This window comes from Falco peregrinus, chromosome 4, assembly GCF_023634155.1.
Source record: "Falco peregrinus isolate bFalPer1 chromosome 4, bFalPer1.pri, whole genome shotgun sequence".
In the NCBI taxonomy this organism is placed as follows: domain Eukaryota; kingdom Metazoa; phylum Chordata; class Aves; order Falconiformes; family Falconidae; genus Falco; species Falco peregrinus.
The window spans coordinates 7454422-7476950 of NC_073724.1; the positions used below are offsets into that span (position 1 = coordinate 7454422).

The 22529-nt window shown below is 38.0% G+C and overlaps 1 protein-coding gene across 2 annotated transcripts; it reads left to right on the forward strand.

Moving 5' to 3' along the window:
- The first annotated feature begins 3394 nt into the window (after positions 1-3394).
- Positions 3395-21930, forward strand: ARL6 (ADP ribosylation factor like GTPase 6). Of its 2 annotated transcripts, none has more exons than XM_055803031.1 (8): positions 3395-3508; positions 6112-6262; positions 8742-8803; positions 10515-10583; positions 13038-13132; positions 16919-17048; positions 18558-18613; positions 21238-21930. In XM_055803031.1, exons 2-8 carry the CDS (start codon positions 6140-6142, stop codon positions 21261-21263), a joined length of 561 nt encoding a protein of 186 aa, XP_055659006.1. In that variant the 5' UTR covers positions 3395-3508; positions 6112-6139; the 3' UTR covers positions 21264-21930. The 2 variants fall into 2 exon arrangements, 1 of the variants encoding a protein (XP_055659006.1); XR_008747038.1 differs by lacking the exon at positions 3395-3508 and adding an exon at positions 18727-19549 and having other exon boundaries at positions 4422-6262.
- The last annotated feature ends 599 nt before the right edge of the window (positions 21931-22529 follow it).

Below are 22529 nucleotides of genomic sequence, written 5' to 3' on the forward strand. Positions count from 1 at the left end.
TTCCAAAGTAATGGCATAATCATAATACTTGCAAATGATTTTACAGACAAACCGTGGCCTCAGCACAGGTCTCATATCCTTACCAGTAGTCTGAAACCCACTTTTTCTTTAGAGACCCCAGTTAACATTTGCTTTGCCATTGCTTCTTTCCTCTTACCGAGATGTAACTGAATGATGACAACTACCTGTGACTCAGCCTTCACCATTCATCTCACAGAAAAGCAGCCTTGGTACTGTACCTCTAATTTATATCTTCATCGGTCTGAACTCATGTCACATTGCACACAGCAAAGCAGGATCTGCTCATTCTGAGAGCCTGAACATTTCACAGATGGTGTCGTTGGTTTCCCCCTGGGACTGCCTCACTCTTCAGAATGACTTTTCTTCACGTCATGTATCTCCCATAAAGTTCCCACTGCATTTTTGTTCCTGCCTTTTTGCCAGTTTATAACAGTATTGTAGGAATAACCATGAAATAAAAAGCTTAATATACTGATTTGCAGTCCCAAGGGGAATTTACATTAGAAGTGAAGTTGGTATTATTTACTGAAAAGTGGTGTTATCTTCCTTTTTTTTATTATTCTTCTATTCCTATGATAATATGTTCCATGTAAATTTTCATGTGCTGGCATGCCTACAAGTTAATAGTGTAATAGAATGCTCAGCTCTCAACATTAGGGTGTTTTTAAGGTGAATTGCATTACATATGCCATTTCTTTGCAGAAAGAATATGGGGTTTGGCAAAGCTACCTGCTGAGCAACATAATAAGATTTTTGTACAAAGTACAAGTTACTGATTATTATTGTATTTTATTTTTCTATAATTTCCTAAGAGGCATTATCAGGTCTTACAGATGGGGTAAGCCTGTTTATTAAGATATTTATTAGCAAATAAAAGTTACAGTACTGGTGGTTATTTTTGAGTTAATGGTGTTTATTTTGCCTTAAGTTTCTAATCTAATGATACACAGTGAAGCCTGTCATACATGATCATGCAAAAAAACCCCGGCTGCTTAACACAGGGTGGTGTACTAATAAAGATGGACCGGCAATATGTTCGAACACTTGAGATGCTTCAGGGTGGTGGTTTTTTTTCAGCTAAAGTATGTTTAATCATAGTGGCCTTTTCTGTGCTTACCACTGGCCGTTTATGCTCTGATAAACGCCTTGTCAAAATGCACATACTGTTAACAACATCAGGATAAAAATGTACACATTAAAAGTTCCAAAGAACAGCATTCCCTCCTTCTTGAGAAACACTGTGAATCTGAATTTTAAATAGATTTTAATGTGCTACTAAGAACCTGCAGTACTGTTCACCCTCTTTACTGTGGTTCACTGAGCCATGCAACTCCTTCTCTGGTGTTTTTCAAAACTCTCACTGACAAATGCAGTTTTAAACCTGATCATATTATGTAAATGGCAACACACAGCGATTCACAAAGAAGTGAATGCCATATACAATCATCAGATCCCACCTCAAAATTTTTAAAATTCTAATTAGCCCTTCATTTAATAACATCACATGCATACAATACAAAACTGAACAGAAGCATGTATAGATTAATGGGAAATTAATGTCAGATGTCCACAGTCCATTACATCCTGCATATTTTACATGGGAAGAGCTTTCTCACTAAGGACTGTCAGGTTTAACATTGTGTATATAAGACGAATGAATAATCAGTGTTTAGATCTGGTTATAGAAATGCCTTTGGTATTCTTTGTTCTTTATTGCGATTAAAACTAGCTCTCAGATATGTACTGATTTCAATATAAAAAGTAGGAGATGACGCCCTCTACTAACAAATACTTACCCCACAACCTGATTAAATTTTTAGAAAGTGCTTCAATCCAGAACTTCCCTGTGAGATTTATGCTACTTGCTTTTCCTTTAATGGCTTATAAGGTCACTATGAGGGAATCTCGTGTTCTAGTCAGAACATTTCTGGGAATAGGGAAATCACGAAATCATGGTTGCAGTTTACCTCAAACCTTTAATAATAATGGAAGTGACAATAAGAGTCAGAAAGCCAAACAATAGACGTGTTTGTAGTATTTTTGATCTTTGAAGTTTAATGTGAAGCACATTCTATCTGGGATGTTCTGGCATCAGTTTTGTCTTAAAAAGAACTGTTTGCATCACCATCAAACAGCTATTTCCATTCATCACTCCTCTTCCCAGGGCAGAACTTGAGACAGTAGACTGAAAGCTGCATTCAGCATACATAAAACTGGAGTTTTTCAAAATGAGGGGTGGAGCTCCATGAAGAAAAATTGCTTCTTCAAGCCAAGGAGGACAGAGCACCTTCTGGGAAGTGGAGGCAGAACTGGTTACTTCACCCCTCAGTCACTGCTTCTCTTTGTTCAAAACTGAAGGACAAACCCAAAAATACATTTAGTATTTCAGTCTGTGAGGGGCGAGCCTGGGACAGCATGCGGAGCGCTTCCCTGCCTCTGCTGCTTGGCCGCGGGCTCTCAGCAGGGCCTGCCATGGAGGGTGTCGGCATCCAGCAGCATATAAAGTTTTTTACACCCCAGGAATACCTCAACAGAGCTGAGAGAATAAGGAAAACCCACTGTTCCAGTTCAAACCAGTCTTTTCAACTGCATTTGTTAAGTGCTGAAGCAGAGGGGGTAACAGCACGCTTTTGCAGAATTGAGAACAATTTGGCAGCTAAATAAAAGTACGTGGCAGAAAAGAGACTGGGGTTTAGTTTATACATGCTCCTGTTTGGAGCTCGTTTTAAGTGATTTAAGTTGGTGCAGCAATCCTAGAACCAGGCTCTCTGGACAGTGCTACACAGCAAAAAATTACCGAAGCATGTTTCCCACACTGTGCCTGGCCTAGGCAAGCCGCCCTCTTCCCAAACACCATTTTTTGTCATTACTTACACGATTTTTAAATACTTTCACCCATTATTTAAGTGACAAGTGGGTTTAAGGTTTTCCCTGAACACTGTACTCCACCACACCGCCTGCTTAAGAACCAGAGTTACTGTGAACACCTTTGATGCTAATTTTTATTGACCTTTTTCTTCCTACGTTAATTGTAACACCCAAGAGGATTTATCTGAGCGCTCTTGTGGCCGCTGTGCAAGAAGAGGAGCTGGCGTTGGAAAAAAATTACACAGGTGAAGGTGAGTTACACCGGTGAAGATGACAGGCAGCCGGGCACAGGCAAAGCTGCCACAGACGCTGACGCGCCCGATCGGGCCCGGCCCGCTGTTCCATCACAGCGGCCGCTGAGGCGCCCGAACGGCCCCGGCCCGCTGTCCCCTCACGGCAGCCGCTGAGGCGCCCGAACGGCCCCGGCCCGTGCCCGCGGCCCCCTCACAGCGGCCGCCGGGACCGTGCAGTGGGCGTGGCCGCAGGGCGCGCCCCGCCCCAACCACCGCCTCGCGAGCTGGCCGGAAGGGGCGGGTCTGCCGGGGGCGGGGGAGGCGGTTTCCTCGGCAACGGCGGCGGCTGGTGGCGGCGGGGCCTGGCCGACGTCTCGCGGGCCGAGGTCGGTGCTGCGGCCGCGGGGAGCGCGGGAGCCGTGAGGCGCTGCATCGGTGTCGGCCGGGCCGGGCCTGGCCCCCTGTGGGAACCCACGTCCCACCGGCGTGGGGCCCTGCGTCCCGCCCCGGGCGAGGGAATTCGCACCCGCTGCCGGTTGCGGCTGGGGGCGGCCCTGGCCGGGGCGGCGTGGGATGCTGCTGAGGGGGGGGCCTCGGCGGCGGGAGGGGGCCACCTGTCCTGGCAACTGCGAGCGGCCTGGCTGCCCAGGGGTTCCCTGGCCCTGGCCGCAGGCGCTACTGGGGACCTGCTGGGCCCTGGCTTGTCGCCCTGAGTGCGGTGGGAGCAGGGGATCCTGGAAAAAACAAAACAAAACAAAACAAAACAAAAAAAACAACAACAAAAAAAGCATCTATCGCTAGAGTTTTAGGTGATGCTATTCTGAAAAGGCCTTCTGTTGGTGGCTTAGGCAGCCTTGGTATCTCAGCGTTTATGGTTGAGTAGTCCACATGAATTAAATGGCCTTCTAGTGCCGTTGAGTTTGGAAGGGCCATCCGCAGGTTACCTGCGCTGACCACCGTCTCAAAAACTCAAGGAGACGATGAGTATCGTGCTCTGTGGCTCTTTGCTTTCAGCACAGTGTCCTGACAATTGGGGTGACAGGTTGCCATGTCTTGTTTAGCAGCCACCGGAGACAGGTGGCCGTGCCTGCTCGGGCATCTCCGGGGAGTGTGGCTGCAGCTCGCTTGGCTCCATGTCCCGGAGCTGGAGAACAAGTTCCTGGACCAAACTCTATCCAAAATAATTTTAGGCCATGTTTAACATGCTGTATAGCATTGTAGGCTAAATATCAGCTGGCAAAAAAAAAAAAAAAAAAAAAAAAAAAGGAACCTGTGCCAGCTGTAACTGCTGAAACTCTTCACAGCTGGGAAAAAGAATGGCAGAAAAGGGGTAGGGCAAGAAGTCAAGGGTACGTTTTTTCTATTGTATTCTTAAATAATGATTTTGCCATGTTAGGAAAAACTGCTAGAAAAAACGTGGATTTTTAGAAAAAATTACAAAATTGCCAGAAACTGTTGCCAAAGAATGTGTATTTAGGTTTTTTTGTTTAAAAGCGAACCCCTAGAAGTATCTTTCATGTGCTTGTGTTTCCTCCTTTTCCATTCTAAGAGTACTAGCAAGGTATTTTTTTGGACCTTATCACCTAGAATACATAGATAAGACTCTTGATTGGACTAGAAAATAGCATGTTTTGGAGCAGGGTTTTGTCAGGTTAATTTGATAATAAACATGGAGCCTTAATCTGCTTTCAGAGTTGTATGTATGTTAAAAAAAGGAGTGGGGTGTAAAAGAAAGGGAGTTAGAAGAAAAGCCATAATGTTTTTTTTCTTTGAGGGAATCGCCATAACTGATGTTGGCCAATTTTGACCCAGTAACAGCTGTATGTAGCTGTTACACACATAGCCACTTGGTAGATCAGTACTAGTCTTGAATCAAAATGCACTAGATAAAGCTTTTAAAAGCATCTGTGTTAAAAAAAGAAACAGAAACATACTGCAGACAAAGGTGATGGCTTATGTGACTTTATTAAATTCAGTGAAGAGGTGAGACCAAACACTTGTCATTTATGTATTTTCCTTTTCATGCACCTGCCATGATTTTCTGGGGTAAAGATTGTGGTATGTGTCCAGTGCTGGGCGGAGGGGGGGGACACTTTTATTAAGAGAAAAAACAGCCTTCACCACGAAGTTCCTCTGACATTAGTTAACTGCTTTGTTATTGAATGCATCACAAATATTTCAGCTGTCTGATTGGTGAAATTATTCTTAGTGGAATTCATTCAGGATAGACAAGAGTTATCTATCCTCTTTGCAAAGTGTGTTCAGCCAGGTACCACAAGGGAACTCATGATGTAAGCTCCTTCAAATGTGCTACTTGACAGGTAACTTCATCTTTTTTGATGTAGGAGTTTGCAATCTCCCTGAGGTGTGGGTGAATGTTACGGTGTCTGGCTTCATGTCTGTTGGATCTATTATAATCAGTTTCTATTTGTAGTGAATGAGTTCCTAATTTATACATGTTAATATTGGCAAAGCCTGTTAAAATGAGAGTTTGAATTGAATTGACAGAGGGTACTTTACTTACTTCATCATTGGGTAAATTATGTAACAGATGCTGAAGAAGGGAAATACTGTTTAGCTTTGTTGTCTAATTTACGACTAGTGACAATCTGAAGTAAAATATAATGGTCTTCCTTTTTTTTTTTTCAGTTTGATGGAAGGTAAAGAGGCATTGCAGTTGCACTCCTATTTGGACTGCTCAGAATGATGGCAGTATTGCCACCCAGCGAATCAAGGACATTGCATTATATAGACAGGGCTATAAACGGTCAATCTGCTTTTGTGTCGAGGCCTCTTCGCTATAATCAGCTTACACTCCATTTGTTTAGCATACCAAGCAAACCTGCTGTGACAGTGTTTGTATAGTGTCTTATTCGCACTGTCCTTTTAAAAGTTTAAGGACTGCTTAGCCACATGCCCACCTACTGTGCTAGCGCTGCTGTAACAGTTTTCCAACAGCTATTTCCTTCTCCGATTTTCTGAACAACAGGTAATCCCTGTGTATTTGAACGAGAATTATGGGATTGTTTGACAAGCTAGCGGGATGGCTTGGGCTGAAGAAAAAGGAGGTTCACGTTTTGTGCCTTGGCTTGGACAATAGCGGCAAAACAACAATCATAAATAAACTTAAACCTTCAAATGTAAGTAGCCTACTTAGTTCACTGTTGACATTTTTACTGCAGAATTGATGGTTGTTTAAACTGGTTTTGCATGCTGTTATACTAAATGTAACCATGGAAAAGATGTGAAGAACTCTTTGATTTAGTACAGTGGAACAAATATGTTTATGAGTTTCCAACTGACTAAATATAAGCATCTGCATGCATATTAGGAAAACATTTCCCAAAAAATCGCTGTTGATATGGCATGATTTTTCTAAGATGACCAGTAAGGAAGGGTTTATGATGGCTGAAATCAGGATCTGAAAAGTTTTCCTTAAGTCACTTAAATAATTGCTACAGGGTTGCAGTTATGAGTGATGTGTCGATCATTTGGGTTTAATACAACAACTTGCACGTAAGTATAACAACTTATCTAAATTCCTCGTGTTTATTTTAATCTTTTCCTGAGAAATAATACAGATATAATAAATAATAAAATAGGAAATAATGTGAAGATGCATACTTAATAGTGACTTTGGCATTTTTGAAGCAGAATAGCTTTTTAAATGAAGTAGCATTTATGCTTGCAGTTCATTCATCCAGTGAAAAGTGTTTCAGGCCACTAAGAGTGCATAATATTATGAGCAAAGTTTTAAAATAGGTTTACCGTGTTTCTAGGTGTATTTGTGGAATAGAAATAGATTAATTTTGTTAGGCATGTTCCGAGTCAGAGGCTTGTGCATCTTGGTTATATGCATTTGCAAAACTGTAACTTCTGCTGTTTATATCAGGACACAGCTTTTGGGTTTTAATTTCCACTGAACTTTTCCTAAAGAGTACCACTGGACATTGTTTAGAAAATGTAGCATGGTAAAGTCTCTGCCACTCTTCTGTTCCGGGCAATTATTCTTTCATGAAAATTAAATAGATTTATAGACAAATATGAAAACTGCTACTATATGCTGCCAGTCATTTTGGAGAAATACTACAATTTGTACCAGGCAAATTATACATTTATGTAATTTTTTGAGACATTTATTGTAGCAGGGTTTTTATGTCATGCCTTAAGCGGTAAAGGATTCCTAACTAGAGTTGAATGCAGACTACAAGATTCATCACAATAATAGGTATTAGAGAAGGTTCCAAGGGAATTACACAAGCAGAATAAATAGAAATTACTTGCTTTGCTGTAAATTGTGTCATGAGAATCTGCTTCTGAACATTTTCATTTAACATGATGCTTTTAGGAGGATAGCTTTGCGTACAACTTGTGTAAGTCCTATCCTTGCAAGACGTGACAAATTCTTTAATGTGCAACAAGTGTCATTAGATCAGATTTGGTGTAATTGTTTATTTTTGGGAAGATCAATGGATAGATGATTTTGAGCTGTGGATCAGCCCAGCCACCTTGAGAACTACTAGTTTTCCCCAGGGGCAATATATTGGGTGTCTGGCAAATACAAGCATCTGTTTGGAGTTGTTTCTTCTGAGCCTGATAAATACGTTTGAAAGAAATGTTAAAGAAGTAACATCTCTTCTACTCTGCAATAATTTTCCCTTGGTGAGGAACTGTGGACTAAACTGTTTATTTACAGTGGTAGAATGCCATTTTCATAATGAAGCTCCAGGTGAACAAGCTGAGCTTGCTTCAGTTGTATGTGAGGAGTCAGTTGCTTATAGATAACACTTTTAATAAAGGGGCTCTAGAAAGCCTGTAAAAGGATTGCGTCTCACTGTCTCAGACAGCTCTGTAATCTAATGAATGTGACCTTTCTCACCGATCAATATCGATGCTTCTTGAAGGAGCTATACTGTTGTACCAACTTAGCTGATAAGTTGCTTGGATAGCTCCACAGTAAACCTGGTTATCAGACAGATCTATTAATAATGCTTTATAGTTTGGCCATTCCTCTGTGGCAAATGGTGTTTTCTTTTAGTGGTCTAGTAGTTAAAATAGAATAGAAGCCATTGTGTAATGTCTGAAGTATAATTCCCAATGTCAAATATCCTGCCTGTGGACAGAAGCTGGGAGTATGGCCAATCTAGTATCTTGATGGAATTATACCCTCCTCTACCTAAGAGGCTTGCGATAATGTACAGACTTGTTTGGGTTGACATTGTGACTTCCAAAGTGCACAAATATTGTGAAATTTGACCTCAGTCATAATCTTCAAGCAGTTTTCTTCCATGTTAACCTATCTCCTATTTATGTGATGTACACCCATACATGTACAAACAGACTAATGTAAACGGTGGAATCTCATTCTTGAGGCTAAAATGTCTTCAATGCTCTTGTCCAACAGCATTCACTGTATTTCCTAGAAAATACAAAACCTTGATTTTTAATTACTGTACTTTCTGGGAACTTTTTTACTGTAATGTATCTGGATTGTAGAAAGTTTCTTGTATTGCATAGTTTGGGGAAAAATAGATCTGTAGTGTATTCATGTTTCAAATATATTTCAATATTTGCATTTTCCAGCTTGATTGTAAAATTTTTACTTTCTTTCCTTTAAAGGCTCAAACTCAGGACATTGTTCCAACAATAGGATTCAGCATAGAGAAATTCAAGACTTCAAGGTAGTAGTTTCTTTTGTTTTCTCCATTTAACAGTAATTAATATACAGTAGTTGGACTTAATTACCTCTTTCAGTGGGATGTAACTGAGTATAGTGTGCAGTGGTATAATGACATGACATATGTATTGTGTTGCTATAAAACTATACATGTGTTCCAAAAAAAAATTTTTTTTTTTTTTGCAGTAGTGTATATTAATATCTGATGTCTGTCTGTTAAGAATTTCAGAATAGGGCACTGTTACAGACCTGAGGAGAGACAGTTGCTTAGGTGGTAACCAATATTCCATTAAACACTCTCACTGGAAGGGACTCTGAAGAGATTGCAGTCTAATCTCATTAAATGAAAAATGGTGGCGACAGCATTAGCAATGTAAAGATGGCAGGGGCAAAGATCAGGAACAGGAGGAAGAAATCATTAGTTGAATGAAGGCTAAGATTTAGAAAAGGAATGTTGTGAGACAAAGATACTTCAAGCAGGTAACATTAGTTAACATTTTATTCTGTAGTCTTCACAATGTATTTTTAATGGGTACAGTTAGTCTTCAAACCAAGTGACGTGCCCCACTGGATGAGAGATCTGCAAAAAAATTGTTTATTCATTGAGCTGATGTGTGGGGCTGATAGGTTTTGTGTTTTTATAGGAGGCTCAACAACTGTATTCTTTCTCAGTAAAGCACATGTGTGAGAATGTGAGTCAGTTAATATTGCTTTCCTTTATTCTCATCCTGTAACAGGAGAGGTGACCTGCAAATACATCATGTAGAATGATTTAAAAAACTCAAACTCACAACCCATCCCCACCCCAAAACCTCATTAATCTAATATTACAATCAAAACATTGTTTGGGGGTTGCTAATAACTACACATAGCAGAGCAGCTAGTCAAGAATCAGAGGATGTCTACATACAGAGTGGAAAGGATGGCTGGAGAGCTTCCTTTTCCAAACCTCCTCATTTTTATGTGGCCTCCACTTGGGGGAGATATTTGGAACTACCCAAAACAGGAAAGCTTAATACTGAATTAAGCATTTGCTGATTTCTATGTGGTTTACTGAATTATGAAGTGTTGCCTCTGTAAACATTTCAGGAGTGGATCAGAATTTTTTTTCTAATGTTCTTTAAGTTGATTCACTGTATTTAGCATTTGGGTAAAATGTCAAAGTTGTGAAGACTACCCTTTGTAGATTGGTCATCTGAAGTAACCTGTTATTAATAGAAGGTGATTATTTTTTTTTTCTGAAGGTGGAATTATTTTTTTTTAAAGCCTTTTATTTTGTATACAGAACCCTTTGGATGTTATTGGTGCCTGTCTAGGGACAGAATTTAAGACAAGCTGTGGATTTTAAGTCATGGATCATCTGAATTTCGTTTACTCAGCATTATAAACAATATTCGATACTAACGTGATAACAAGAGAGGCTGAATGGGATATTATTTTATATTTGATGTGACTTTATAATTGGTTTTGTTCTTTTCAGAGAATAAACAAACACATTTTCTCATACGAAATTTTTCTATAATAAGACTGCACAACTGGGTAGGATAGGTAGTTTGAAGGCAGGTAAAGTAACCAGAGTTCCTTTGGGAATCTTTCCCAGTTGATTAGGATTCAAGTTGATCTGGCTTTTTTTTCTGTCAGGGCAGCAAAGCAAATAATTTGGGTTTGGCGTTTGTTCTCTGTTTCTGTGTCTCATATGCTTCTTTTCTTTGCAGTTTGTCTTTCACAGTGTTTGATATGTCAGGTCAAGGGAGATACAGAAACCTCTGGGAACATTACTACAAGTAAGCCTATCATTTATTTTAAAGCATTGCTGTTCATATTGGCTGTTTTGTGTGTTATTTAAACAGAGTATGGTAATATCTAGTGGTTAAAAGTGATTCAGAGAAGACTTACACCTGGTGTTTGACAGAAGGTCATGCTGGATAAATACAACTTCTCTTTCTGTTCTAAAAAATGAAAAATTTTATACGCTGCTAGTCAGCATGCTTTTGGGGACATCTTGTTGACTCAGCGATTAGGGGAGCATACTAGAGGTGGGATTTACTTGTTGAAACCTGAAAATCGATCCTGTAAGAAAGCACCAAGATGAATTAGGCTTCCTGTTTTTCTGTTCTTCTGTAGGTAAGTGACTTAAGACCTAAAAGGTATTGGCTGATGTCTGAGATTTTGAGAGGTGAGGGAAATTAACCTCAGAGAATGAGAAACAAACATGTAACTAAGAACTTGACCAGGTATTCCTAGATGTTATTTATTAAGCAGAATATTTGCGGTACTTTATGACACTATGGTATTACCTTATTTGTAATAGTGCCAATTGCTGGTTTTCTGGCTTCTAATGAAACTTGAATCTTCATTTATGTTGTCTCATTGTTATTCTGTAATACCCGATACTGATCTAAATAAGGTTAACAGTAGTAAACCACATAGAAATAGCTTGGAGAAATAGAACAGAGAAATTATTAATATTATCATACTCATTAATATTTGATGTGATAGAGCGTAAAGTATTCTTAACTGAGGATTAACGCTTCATGTCCTTTCTATGGAAAATGTGTTATTTTTTGATTTTTTTGGAATTTTTTTGAACAATGATATATTTGAAATATTTTCTTGAAAACTTGTTATGTGGGTAGATCTTCATTGTTCGAGTGTGTTAGATGTATGTCTCCCAAATCTTTTGGATTTCAATAACTGATGCCCTTAGGCTGTTCCCAAAATACTACCCAAGTGTTTTGTAAGCAAACAATTTTTCTGACTGCTGTATTTAATGCAGTAACATACCCTTTGTGCCACATAAACAGCTTTTTATCTTAACAGTAAGGGAGTTTCTTACGTAATGCTGACAGCGAAATGTGCAATCGTGTCCACCTTTCCTCCTGAGTTAGTGCAGTAGTCATGTATTTAAGATTAACTTCTAAGAATAATGTAAAAACAATAATTTGCTGTTCAGTTTATAAAAGTTATGCAAGATTTAATTTGCAAGAATTGCAAAATGGCAATCAAATCCGATCAAGTGTCTAAGTGGCTGCTTTCGCATATTTGAAGCTTGCCGTTTTCTTGTGTTTGGCTTGAAACTGTCTTCTAATATGTTCTCAAATTACACTTGTCTTAAATATCTGTAAACTCGAGTTGTGTCCCTATTACTCGTACGTCTTTTTGAAGTTATATTTTTGGTGGTAAATACATGCTAAGACTGTGATTCCTCTAGAAAAATACTGTATGTTCATAAAAATTACTTAGACGTTTTCAGCTAATACGCAAAAGCTTTATTTGCTGTTGGAGTTCTGTACTCCAGAAAAGAACGGACCTTCTGATACAGTCTTAGGCTGGTTGAGTTATTTCTGGTTTTGAGTAGATCTAGGACTGTTTCTTATCAAAATACAAAGGTAGATGGTGCTGGGGGCAGTGGGGTGAAGAATGTAGCCTTAATGATGTCTCAGAGAAACGTAAAACAAAGGAGAAGTGAATGTTACATTAAAATGTAAATAAAAATACCTCGTGTGGGTGTTTGTAATTGTTCATCTGAATTGGTCAGACTTTAACTTGCTTTCAAATAATAAGTTTCAATAAATGGAACATCAAATCATAAAATATTAATAATATCTTGAAATAATGAGCTGAAAGTTGTATATATGTTGTGACTGTGGTCATATTGCCAGAAGAATGTCTTAATGATTTGCAATAGGTGACAGTTCTTTCCTGTTACTCAAAACAAAAGAAAGATCCTGTTTATGCCGGCTTTTGTAAAAGCTAAATTAATCTGCATGTGCCTAGTTGTTAAACAGATGTGGACACACATTTTTTTCTGAAAAGGTAATTGACCTTTCTCTAAATAAACTTGTTCTAGTGTAGGAAATTATTTCTACAAAAACCTGTCCTGATTTTCTTTGTCTGTCTGACCACACCGTCAGAATAGCGGTTGGTTACATTTTCAGAGTTCTTTTTTCAGCCTTAGTAGTGAAATCAAGCTTTTTTGAAGGGTCTGTGTAGAGTGAACTTTGTATGAGTCACACAGCTAACAACATCATGTCTCAAAAAATTATGCAGGTTACCAAAAGATTGAATTTCAGAAATAAGACTGGATTCAAATGTTAATGGTAAATAACAACAAAAAATAGATGGAAAAAAAATCATCAGGTTGGTTTGCTTTTTTTGGTGTTTCTTCTGAAGCCTTTTCTTAGTCACAGTTTAAGAGAACCTATAATTTGCCTCTTTGCTTTTTTTATGTTATGCAGAGAAGGCCAAGCCATTATTTTTGTCATTGATAGCAGTGACAAATTAAGAATGGTTGTGGCCAAAGAAGAGCTTGACACCCTTCTGAATCATCCAGGTGAGGAGGCTTTTTTCCCCTTCTGTCTCCATATTTGTTATGTTGTCTTAAGAAAAGCCCTGATCTGATCTGACACATTGTGCATTCTGAGTACTTTGCAAATATTTTAGCTGTTCATGAATACTAGAACAGTAATAGTCTTCAATAAGTTTGGCATTTGGGGTTTTTTGTACCTATTCACACTTACAAACTGACTATGTACTTCATTTGGCTACACTGAGTTGAATTGGTTTCTTACCAATCAGTGTAGATCCAAAGTTGCATCGTTTTGAGGAAGAATTAGACTTGGACCCTTTGAAAGCTGGAGAGCCTGTATGTGATGACCAACACATACAAAAAGGTCTATCTCTGTCTGAATTTTTCCATGAAGACAGCTAATTCCTTTAATGTAACTTTTAATTTCTTTTTTCATCTTCTTTCTATTTATTATGCTTTAGTCACAAATAAGAAGGGATAATTATACCACTCAGTTTCAATTGCTTATAAAAGGATACATGGGATGGGAGAGGATATAAGAGCATTCATAAGGGGGTTTGTTTATTTTGTTTTGGGTTTTTTTTACATGAGACTATACTTTTTTAATTAAGTTCTGAGATCAGTGAATTCTCTGCTTCTTTGCCCTTCCATATAGCAACATTACTGGAATGTTTTTGTAAGCAGTCTGCAATTTTGACTTTCAGCACTTAAAGTAGTTGCTGTGACTAACTAGATTATAAAACTACATGCAGGAAATTTAAAAGTGAAATAATCCTGTAATTCCTTATTTATTTATTAAGCTGGTAGAGCCTTAACTTGTGGGGTTACCATGCTGAAAGTAAGAATGGAGAAGCTGACTTGTATTTCCACCCAAGAAAAGTAGTATGTGATAGGGGCGGTTATGTTAGTATGATTTCATTTTCTGTGAAGACTGCGTGTAATACATTAGTTAGTCAACAAAGATGCTGTAGCTGAGTGTGTGTGAGCTGACTGGGCCCTCTTAATTTCGTGCTGGAGGGTATGGGCCACTTTACATGCAGACACTGAAAAGACAGTCTGGCAGATGTCAAAGGGGAGGATGAGGTGAACCAAAGGCTGCAGGTGAATTATAGAGAGGCCAGGGAACTTTGTACCAAAGCAGGTCTTAACCACAGTAGTAAAAGGCAATTGTGTTGGTAAAATGGGACCAAGGGTGGGAAGTAAAGACTGCTGCAATAAGTCACTGGTTTATTAGAAGGCAAAAGAGTGAAAATATTAAGACTGAGGAGATGCAACCTTAGGTGGGACTTTTCATTTAGGCATTAATAGGTTATTAACACTGATTTAGCAGGTCAGCACTGTTCAGATTTTGACGTATTTGTGTCTTCTAGTTCTGAAAGACCACGGCTATGCCCACCTAGTACATTGTATAGAACCAGGAAAGGGCAGTTGAGTGTTTCTGCCTTGGAGTAGCTCAGTTCAAATGCAGCAACAGTGTTCCTATTCCAGTGTTTCAGATTTTTGATAGTTCATATCTAAGAGAACCAAAGAGAATAAAAAGTTCTTCTAGTAGTAATGTTTGATAAAAGTAGCTCTTAACTGAATTGATATATAACTGTTTTACTGTAGCAATATTTTTATTTGTATTACTGTTCTGCTTTTTGTTTCTGCATACCCTACTTTCTCCCCATCTGTGTTTCTGCCTCTGTGAACCTTGTGGAGTGCTTTAAATTTACGTGTGTTTGCTTAAGGTTTAAATGGATGCAGTAACAACCTTGAATCAATTCCTGTCTCTGAAAGTCTTAGCAATCCTTCAGTAAAACAGTTCCCTCACTTTTTTGCCAGACTTTGCCTGAGGTTGTCAGCAAGGGAGGGTGTACTGTCAAGTGTCAATGGGGTTAGAAGTTGTACTAGCTGGGACTGTTCTATGGATCAGAACCATACATTATTTTTACTTACATAACTGGACAACGCTCTGCAAATAATGGCTTGTTTAATGATCACTGTTACAGTATTATTTGTTTTAAAACAAACTTCATTCTTTAGCATTTTGTAAGACGGTAGTGTGCAGATTTCTTGTTTTGGATACTAACTCTTGGGTCACTTGACCTCCAGCACATGCTTCTAAAATAAACTGAAATCCCTGTAAATTTGAAATTCTTTGTATAAAATTACACATCACAAATATCTAGTGTCTGGGATTTTTTTTAATGCGTAACTCATAACTACATGCAAATAGAAAATTTAACTTTCCATTAATGACTGTGAAAAAGGGTTGTGGGGGGTGGCAGCTAGCAAATACTGTGTAGCAGGAAACAATGATAAGGTAGGAAATAATCTAAAACCATGCAACCACCACTTTATTTAGCAAACATCTTTCAGTGTACATTTATGAGTCTATGTGGGTAGGTTGTGCCCCTTCTTAATTGCTTTAGAAAAGTACTGAAAATTTCTTGATTAACTTGGCTACTTGCATACACAATGTCAACTAATTTGTGTGGGCTTAATTTATCCATAACCTGCAACCTGTGGGTGCCAGGGTTCATTTATTTATACTATTGGTTAATGTAGAAGTTTCAATCAGGAGACACAAAAGTTGTTCAGCTGTGGAATCAAAGCAAAGATTTAATGATTCTCTGTGCTTATATTTTGAGGCCTTTGTTTTGTGTTCGAGGGTATCAGAGGAAAAAATAGCTCCAGACAGAGTAAATAGTTGTGGAAATCTTCAGCATTTTAGTCAGCATTTGATGTCTGAGTATGAATGAATAGATAGTGTTACTTCCACTGTTTTTTGTGGAAAGGTTCAGTAGGGGGTTTGAAAAGAACCTAATTAGGAACGTTCAAACCACTTCAGCACTGACAGTTTGTTGGGTTTTTGGGGGTTTTGTCCCCCTTCCCCCAGGAGGGGCAGCTGGCTTATGTTTGAAGTTTTTAAATAAATCCTTAGCTTGTTTTCTATATGAAATAACCTTTTATTTTTACAATTTAAAAAAAACCCAAAACTGTATAGCAGTTTTCATTGGGGAGGGGTCTAACTTCTTTTGCCATCCAGAATTGATTGATAGAATCAAATCTAGATTTTTCTCTAATCCTTTGTTTAAATAATGTGAAAAGATCTTACAGTTAGCATTGGTGCTGGTAATTTTTTGGTAGTTTTACATCTGTCAGATTTTAAGAGAGTATACTTCCTTTCCTTCCAATGACTCTATTCTTTTGTGGTAATCAGCGAGGCTTGTGCTTTTGAATGTGTAAATATGCCAGAAATTGCCAGTGTACTTTGTTTGATCTGTAGTTCTCAGTGCTAGCTGATAAGAACTTTTGGAAGAAAGTCCTTCTTCAAGTGAAGGTAGGATAAGGGATGTCCAGACATGCACTTTTTTTTATGAAGCCATGGACATTCTCCAGGATGCCGAAGGATAATTCAGACTACTGTTATGCACCTATTGTTGTGAGGTTATGAATGAACAGAAATAATTGTTTCTGTCCATTTCATACATCCAGTTCTCACTAAGCAGAGATGTGTAGCATTTGTAGGCAGTTGCTTGATCTCCTGATCCTCGGCTTCACCAGCAATTTATACCTGCAGCTTTAAATGTATGTATAAGGTAGGGAGGGAGTGGGTGGAAGATCCCAAAGCCTTCCAGAAAGTTTGTGAGCATTCTTGAAGCATGCATCAGAGGACATGTGACCCAACAGTGTGCATCTTGGTAGGATACAACCTTCAGAGAATGGCAGTTCCAGGTGAGCAGAATATCTTCCTGTATTGTTTGTAGCTTATTACATGTAGAGATTAGTAAGTATCATGATCGTTATGTTTCTGCCCATGCCTAGATATTAAGCACCGTCGACTGCCTATTCTCTTCTTTGCTAACAAGATGGACCTCAGGGATGCAATATCATCTGTGAAAGTATCTCAGTTACTGTCATTAGAAAACATCAAAGACAAGCCCTGGCATATCTGGTAATTTTCCCTTTTTGTATCCTTTTATTGGTATTGCTTTGTACAGTCATATTTAAGCTCTATCATGCCACTCAGTATTATGTAACATAAATTGGATCAACCAGATAAAATGCTGTGCTGCCACATGTGGAAACAGTAGTAACATTACAATACTTGCTATAAAACTTGTTTTAAATGCACAATGCGTTCATGTAGACTGTGTCTTGAAAATTTTCACAATAGAACTGTTACCCAGAGAGTGAAATGGAAGACCGCTACTGAAATCAGAAAGCAGTGGTTTATCAGAAGAGCTGCTGCTATTTTTTGCTGGGAAATTGAGTAGCATTGTTATCAGAGTGCTGCTGCTAGTTTGTCTTGTAGGTTTCAGAATATCAACAATAAAACCTTTAGAGTTGGGATTTTTTTTCCACTGTGCAGATGCTTTAGCAAACTACTGTTGAAAAACCATTTTGCAACTGTTCTCATGTGAATTCAGAGGGACACAGTACTCTTTGTACTGTGTAATGTTTGAGGGGATTTTTACTTGTAGAAACTAGTGTCTTTTCTGTCTGAAGGATTTAAGTTTTCCTATGAATAGAAGGATTTTGTATTAGTGTTCACAAGGAAAAAACCCTCTCATTATATCAAAAGTGTTTTATAGGAGTTAATTTTTTGTCTTAATAAAGTCCTCAGATACTATTAAAAAAGTGCAATCAGCAGCTAAATGCTACTGAAAACTACAATGTTCATTTTAGGCCCTTTCACACTGAACTTGATTACCTGGCCATTGTTTTAGGGGTCACTGCTTTTTGTCTCAGGAATTACACTGATGAATTCCCAAGGTCCTTGGAAGATAATTTTATAGCTAACCACAGTAACAATCTAGATTTATTGCTGTGCTAGTTTTCATAAACTGAAGAACGAGGGGCCTTTAAACAGTTATGACCCTGTGATTCAAAAGGTAGGTTTACGCTGTTCTCAGTGTAGCTTAATATTAATATATATTAACAGGTACTCCTAGGGTTGCTGTTACAATGAAGTATATATGCCCTATACTTTCTCCCTCTAGTACTCCAACATTATCGCTGTGTATAGGAGCTGAGTGGCAGGACAGTTGGACTTGATGATCTTAAAGGTCTTTTCCAACCTAAATGATTCTATGATTCATCACTGTTCTTGCAGGTAGTAAACATCTTTTATAGCATAGTCTGAGGAGGGTGTTATCTAAGTGGAGGTGCCACAGAACAATGTGGCTGCCTTGTGTGGGAGCTCTTCCAGAAACCCCTCATGTTCTAAGAATGATTCCTCTGCCTTGAAACTGGAATTAAAATACAGATTGCATCTTGGAATGGTGGTTCCATATTGGGGAGGTACTCTAGAATACATCATTTGGGAAGTGGCCTTCTCCATGTGAAGAAAACTTAAGTACTTGATGCTGCTTTGCAGTTCTGTAAATTACAAGTATAGCGATTGACTCCACTAAACCCGGTATATTTACAACATTTTCATAATTTGATTTGTTTCTTTCAGTGCCAGTGATGCTCTTAAAGGAGAAGGGTTACAAGAAGGTGTGGATTGGCTCCAAGGTATACCATATGTCATTCTCTTGCTCTATTTTCATTCTGTTCAACTTTTTCATTTTGTAAGGTTTTTTCTTTATTATTTCCTTTGTTTTCTTTCTGTCTACTTCTGCTGTCAGACCAAATTACACAGTGAGTACTGATGCTCTGTCTCATATTTGCCTTTCATTTACCTCCTTAAAGTACTCAAAAGATCATGTCAGTTTCTCCAACAGAAGTGTATGCTATGAAATATTAATGCATACTCTTGCAAACAGTGTAAGGCTTTCTTGTAAACAATAATAATACCATTTCCTGCACTTCAATTTATTACTGTAGTAGTTCAGCTTGTTCTTTAATTTATTCTTACTGTCCTGTTACAGTTTTACGTAACCTAAGGTTACATATCAGGAAATGGTGAATAAGCAGGCTAGCAAAATAAGCAAAGTACAGAAATGCAGTAGTTTTGATTATTCAACTTCAGCTCTTTAATCTAGAGCCAAAATAAGAACATCTTACAGTATAATGATCATAGTTTATGCAGACATTCATAACTGCATACAAAATATCAGATCCAGCTTAGGTGATGTATTGCATATACATTTTTATTTGCAAACTTGGTATGGATGTTGTATATCCTTCTGTTGTATGTTGGCAAGGTTCTGGTGTCTCTTATCCTCCCATGTACTGCTAAATGCATAGAATAGCGAAGTGTGGTATTGTTTTGGTAGACTCATTCTAAATTTAGCTCCCTAATTTACGTTGCTTACACTCCCAAGTGTTTTGCGTCTCCTGTTCCAACCTGAACCTGGAAGACGGTTTCCCTGCACTGGCGTGTCCTCTGCTGTGGCAGCCGCTAGATGTCAGCCCCGATCCAGAATCCAGAGTCAACCAAACTAATTACCTTCAAACTGCAGCTAAATGATAGCCGTTGTCCCTGACTTGACAGATCTGCATTTATCTGTGGGTACCAGACTGTCCTTCCTAATTAGAATCCTTACTGCTAATTAGAAAGATGGTGTATTTTACAGTGTTATTGCAGAATAAAACACATTTGGTCATGTTTTCAGAGGAAGGGAGACCAGCCAAAAATAAGTCTTTACAAAATAATTTGCTGCCCTACAGAACAACAGTGATGCATCCTCCACCTCTAAAAAAGTTCTGTGGTGGGGAACCAGTGTCTCGGTACAGAGTTTCCTTCCTTGCTGTACCCTATTATCATAGAGGTAGATTCCCAATGATGTATTTTTTTCCAGATCTCAGGTATAATTATGATTTTGTATTATTTTCCTGTGATTTTCAGGGTCTCTGCTTATCTTTGAGCAACCTTTACATTTCAGTCCAAATTTCAAATTGATGGTTTTGTACATAGCTTCAAGCTACTTAAAAATATCTCAAATGCTTGCCTAAATATTTTCTGACAAACTATTAAAGTTGTATGTGGATTTTTAAGCACAGTAAGCAGGTGCTTCTGCTGTCATTCACTTACATAGGTCTTCATAGCTATTAATTTCTTATGTATTGTTAACTCTTAATTTTCTGACCTGAAATTTTTTATGGATGGGTTTATCTAAACATTTTCTTTTACTTCATGGCTCAGTGTCCCCAACAGTTGGAGGGATTTGATTTAAACTGCATTATTGCCTAAACATATGCAGTTTGGCAGTTATACTTTTAATGGATGGTTCAAGAAAATGTCTTTTTACTACTATTCTCCTCATTCCTAAAGCACTAGATAGAAATATTTGGAACGACTCTTAAGTTATAGTGGTCCCTAAATGACAGCCTGTAGATGCCATGAAATCCACTGGAGGAAATGACAACTGATTAACGAATGCACAGTTCTCCTTATCAACAGCCATGCTTTCCTTAGTTACCTTTTGCAGACCCATTACACAGGTAGCTCGCAGATCTGGGGCAGCAGGGGCAGAAGGTTTTGCCTTTTTTTCCCCTGGTGAAGGCTGAGTTTGCCTATTTCCCTACTTAGCAATGGGGTTACTATTGCAACAACACATTATTGGTAGGGTAAAACTAACCTGTCTCTCAACAGTCTAAACCCAGTTCACGTTCCCTATTAGTGCTGAGAAATTGTGCTGATTTCCACATTTTGTGATGGGGATGCAGTATATTTATGCTAACTCAGGGAATGCCTGTAGTGAATTGAGAAGTGGCAATCAGGCAGCAGTATGGAGAAATTTGGCTATTGAGAGCAAAGAAGTTTTCATGTGAGTTATTCAAAAATAAACTTTAAATCCTTTGCATCTGGGGAGTTAATGTGTGTTCAGTTATGTGGAAGCTGAAACGTACAAGGAATTGAAATGCATACTTCATAAAGTAAACTTCCAGGCCTTATTCTCATCAGCTTACTTTATAAGCCCAAAAAAATATAAAAATTGAATTATGTGGAAGAGCCTTCCAGTCCAGTTAGCAACATTTGGGGGAAAAAACTTGGCTACAGAGGAATTTCTGAAGTGGATGAGAGAGCAAGTTGAAAACAACACTGACTGCATTGTCCCCCAGTCAAGTAGCTACACTAAAGTATCTATTGGTGTAGTTCTGTAACCCAGACAATACTGGGTTATTTTTTCAAAAAGCAAAACACAACAAGAATTCACCTTGTGTTAAGATTAAATGTTTCTTTTTATTAACAGATCAGATCCAAGCAATGAAGACATGAGAGATAAATAAAGGATATATGGCATTCTTTTACAAACTTTGTCAGTAGGTGTACAAGATCCTTGGAAAGGAAAAATGATTTAAAGAAAATGAACAGTTCAGCTAAAATATACTGTGTTGACTTGTTTCGTTTTAGTATCTCTTCCAGGAAAACTGAATGTAGGCAACATAGCACCTCAGGTATGCACACTGATGAATTAAATTGAATCTTGTAACTGGAGAGCCTATTTTAAAAGAAGAATTGTGTTAACAATAAACATCTGCATTCATTTGAGTTTTAGATGATAGCCATCAGGAAATGCCCCTCTGTTTTTTAAGGGGGCACCTTTTGACCAAATGGAAATATTTATTTTCCAGAGAAAAAAAAAAAAATCAGCACTTCCTGAAATACAGCTGCATGAGATATGTACTAATTTTACGTGCCCATTTCTAGGTATTTCTGCATTTTTTTTATTGTAAAGTTTGACATTCGGTTTTTAGTAACCATCTACAATAGGCTTCTAGAGGAATATTTTGATTTAAAAGACAAGGATTCAAATATTCAGTGTATTTGCTATAGATGATTGCAGATGTTTTTAAGGAACTGATTTAATGAAATGTTATGAATTGATTGTGTGATATGCTATGGTTATTGTTGCATTCCCATTAATAAAACTTCAAATATACAACATGCCATGGTTTGTTTTTTTAACTTAAAATGTTCACTGATGGTCTTGACATCTTAAGAGATTTTTGGTTTTCTGTTAGTTTCATTTGGAATTTGTTTATCCATTTTTCAACGAATATAGCACTGTATACTGTAATAAAATTGTGTCTCCTTTGCCAAAATTTTTTTTTAATATATTTGCTACACTTTCTAATAAACTAGACTGCTCTTCCAGATATTTAAAGAGCATATGGTTGAAAGTTATATTTTGGAAACACAGTCAAGGGACAGTTCACTAGTTTACTAATCATTAATATGAAATATGTCTTATACTTCTGTTGTGTATAAAAACAGTTTTACTTTCAAGAATAATTGTTAATAAACTTTCTGACTACAAATATGTACCATAGGTAGCAAATTAAGCCAATGCTAAGAACTTTATTTCTGTCATGCCACCTCTTCCCCTTTAATACCTCCTCCTTTGTCCAAGAAACAAGCAGACTGACACTGGGAATGCTGAAGGCTGTATTTAACTGAGTGATTAGGTGATTCCTGTGGCAGATATAATATGTAGGTCTTGCAAAAGCTCCCACACACACCTTATTATCATATAAAACACAC

Bases quoted from the DNA above. Each gene is read 5' to 3' on its own strand.
- ARL6 (XM_055803031.1), top strand. From the start codon at position 6,140: ATGGGATTGTTTGACAAGCTAGCGGGATGGCTTGGGCTGAAGAAAAAG. The intron at 6,263-8,741 runs GTAAGTAGCCTA...TTTCCTTTAAAG, and splicing joins ATAAACTTAAACCTTCAAAT to GCTCAAACTCAGGACATTGT. The intron at 13,133-16,918 runs GTGAGGAGGCTT...GCCCATGCCTAG, and splicing joins CACCCTTCTGAATCATCCAG to ATATTAAGCACCGTCGACTG.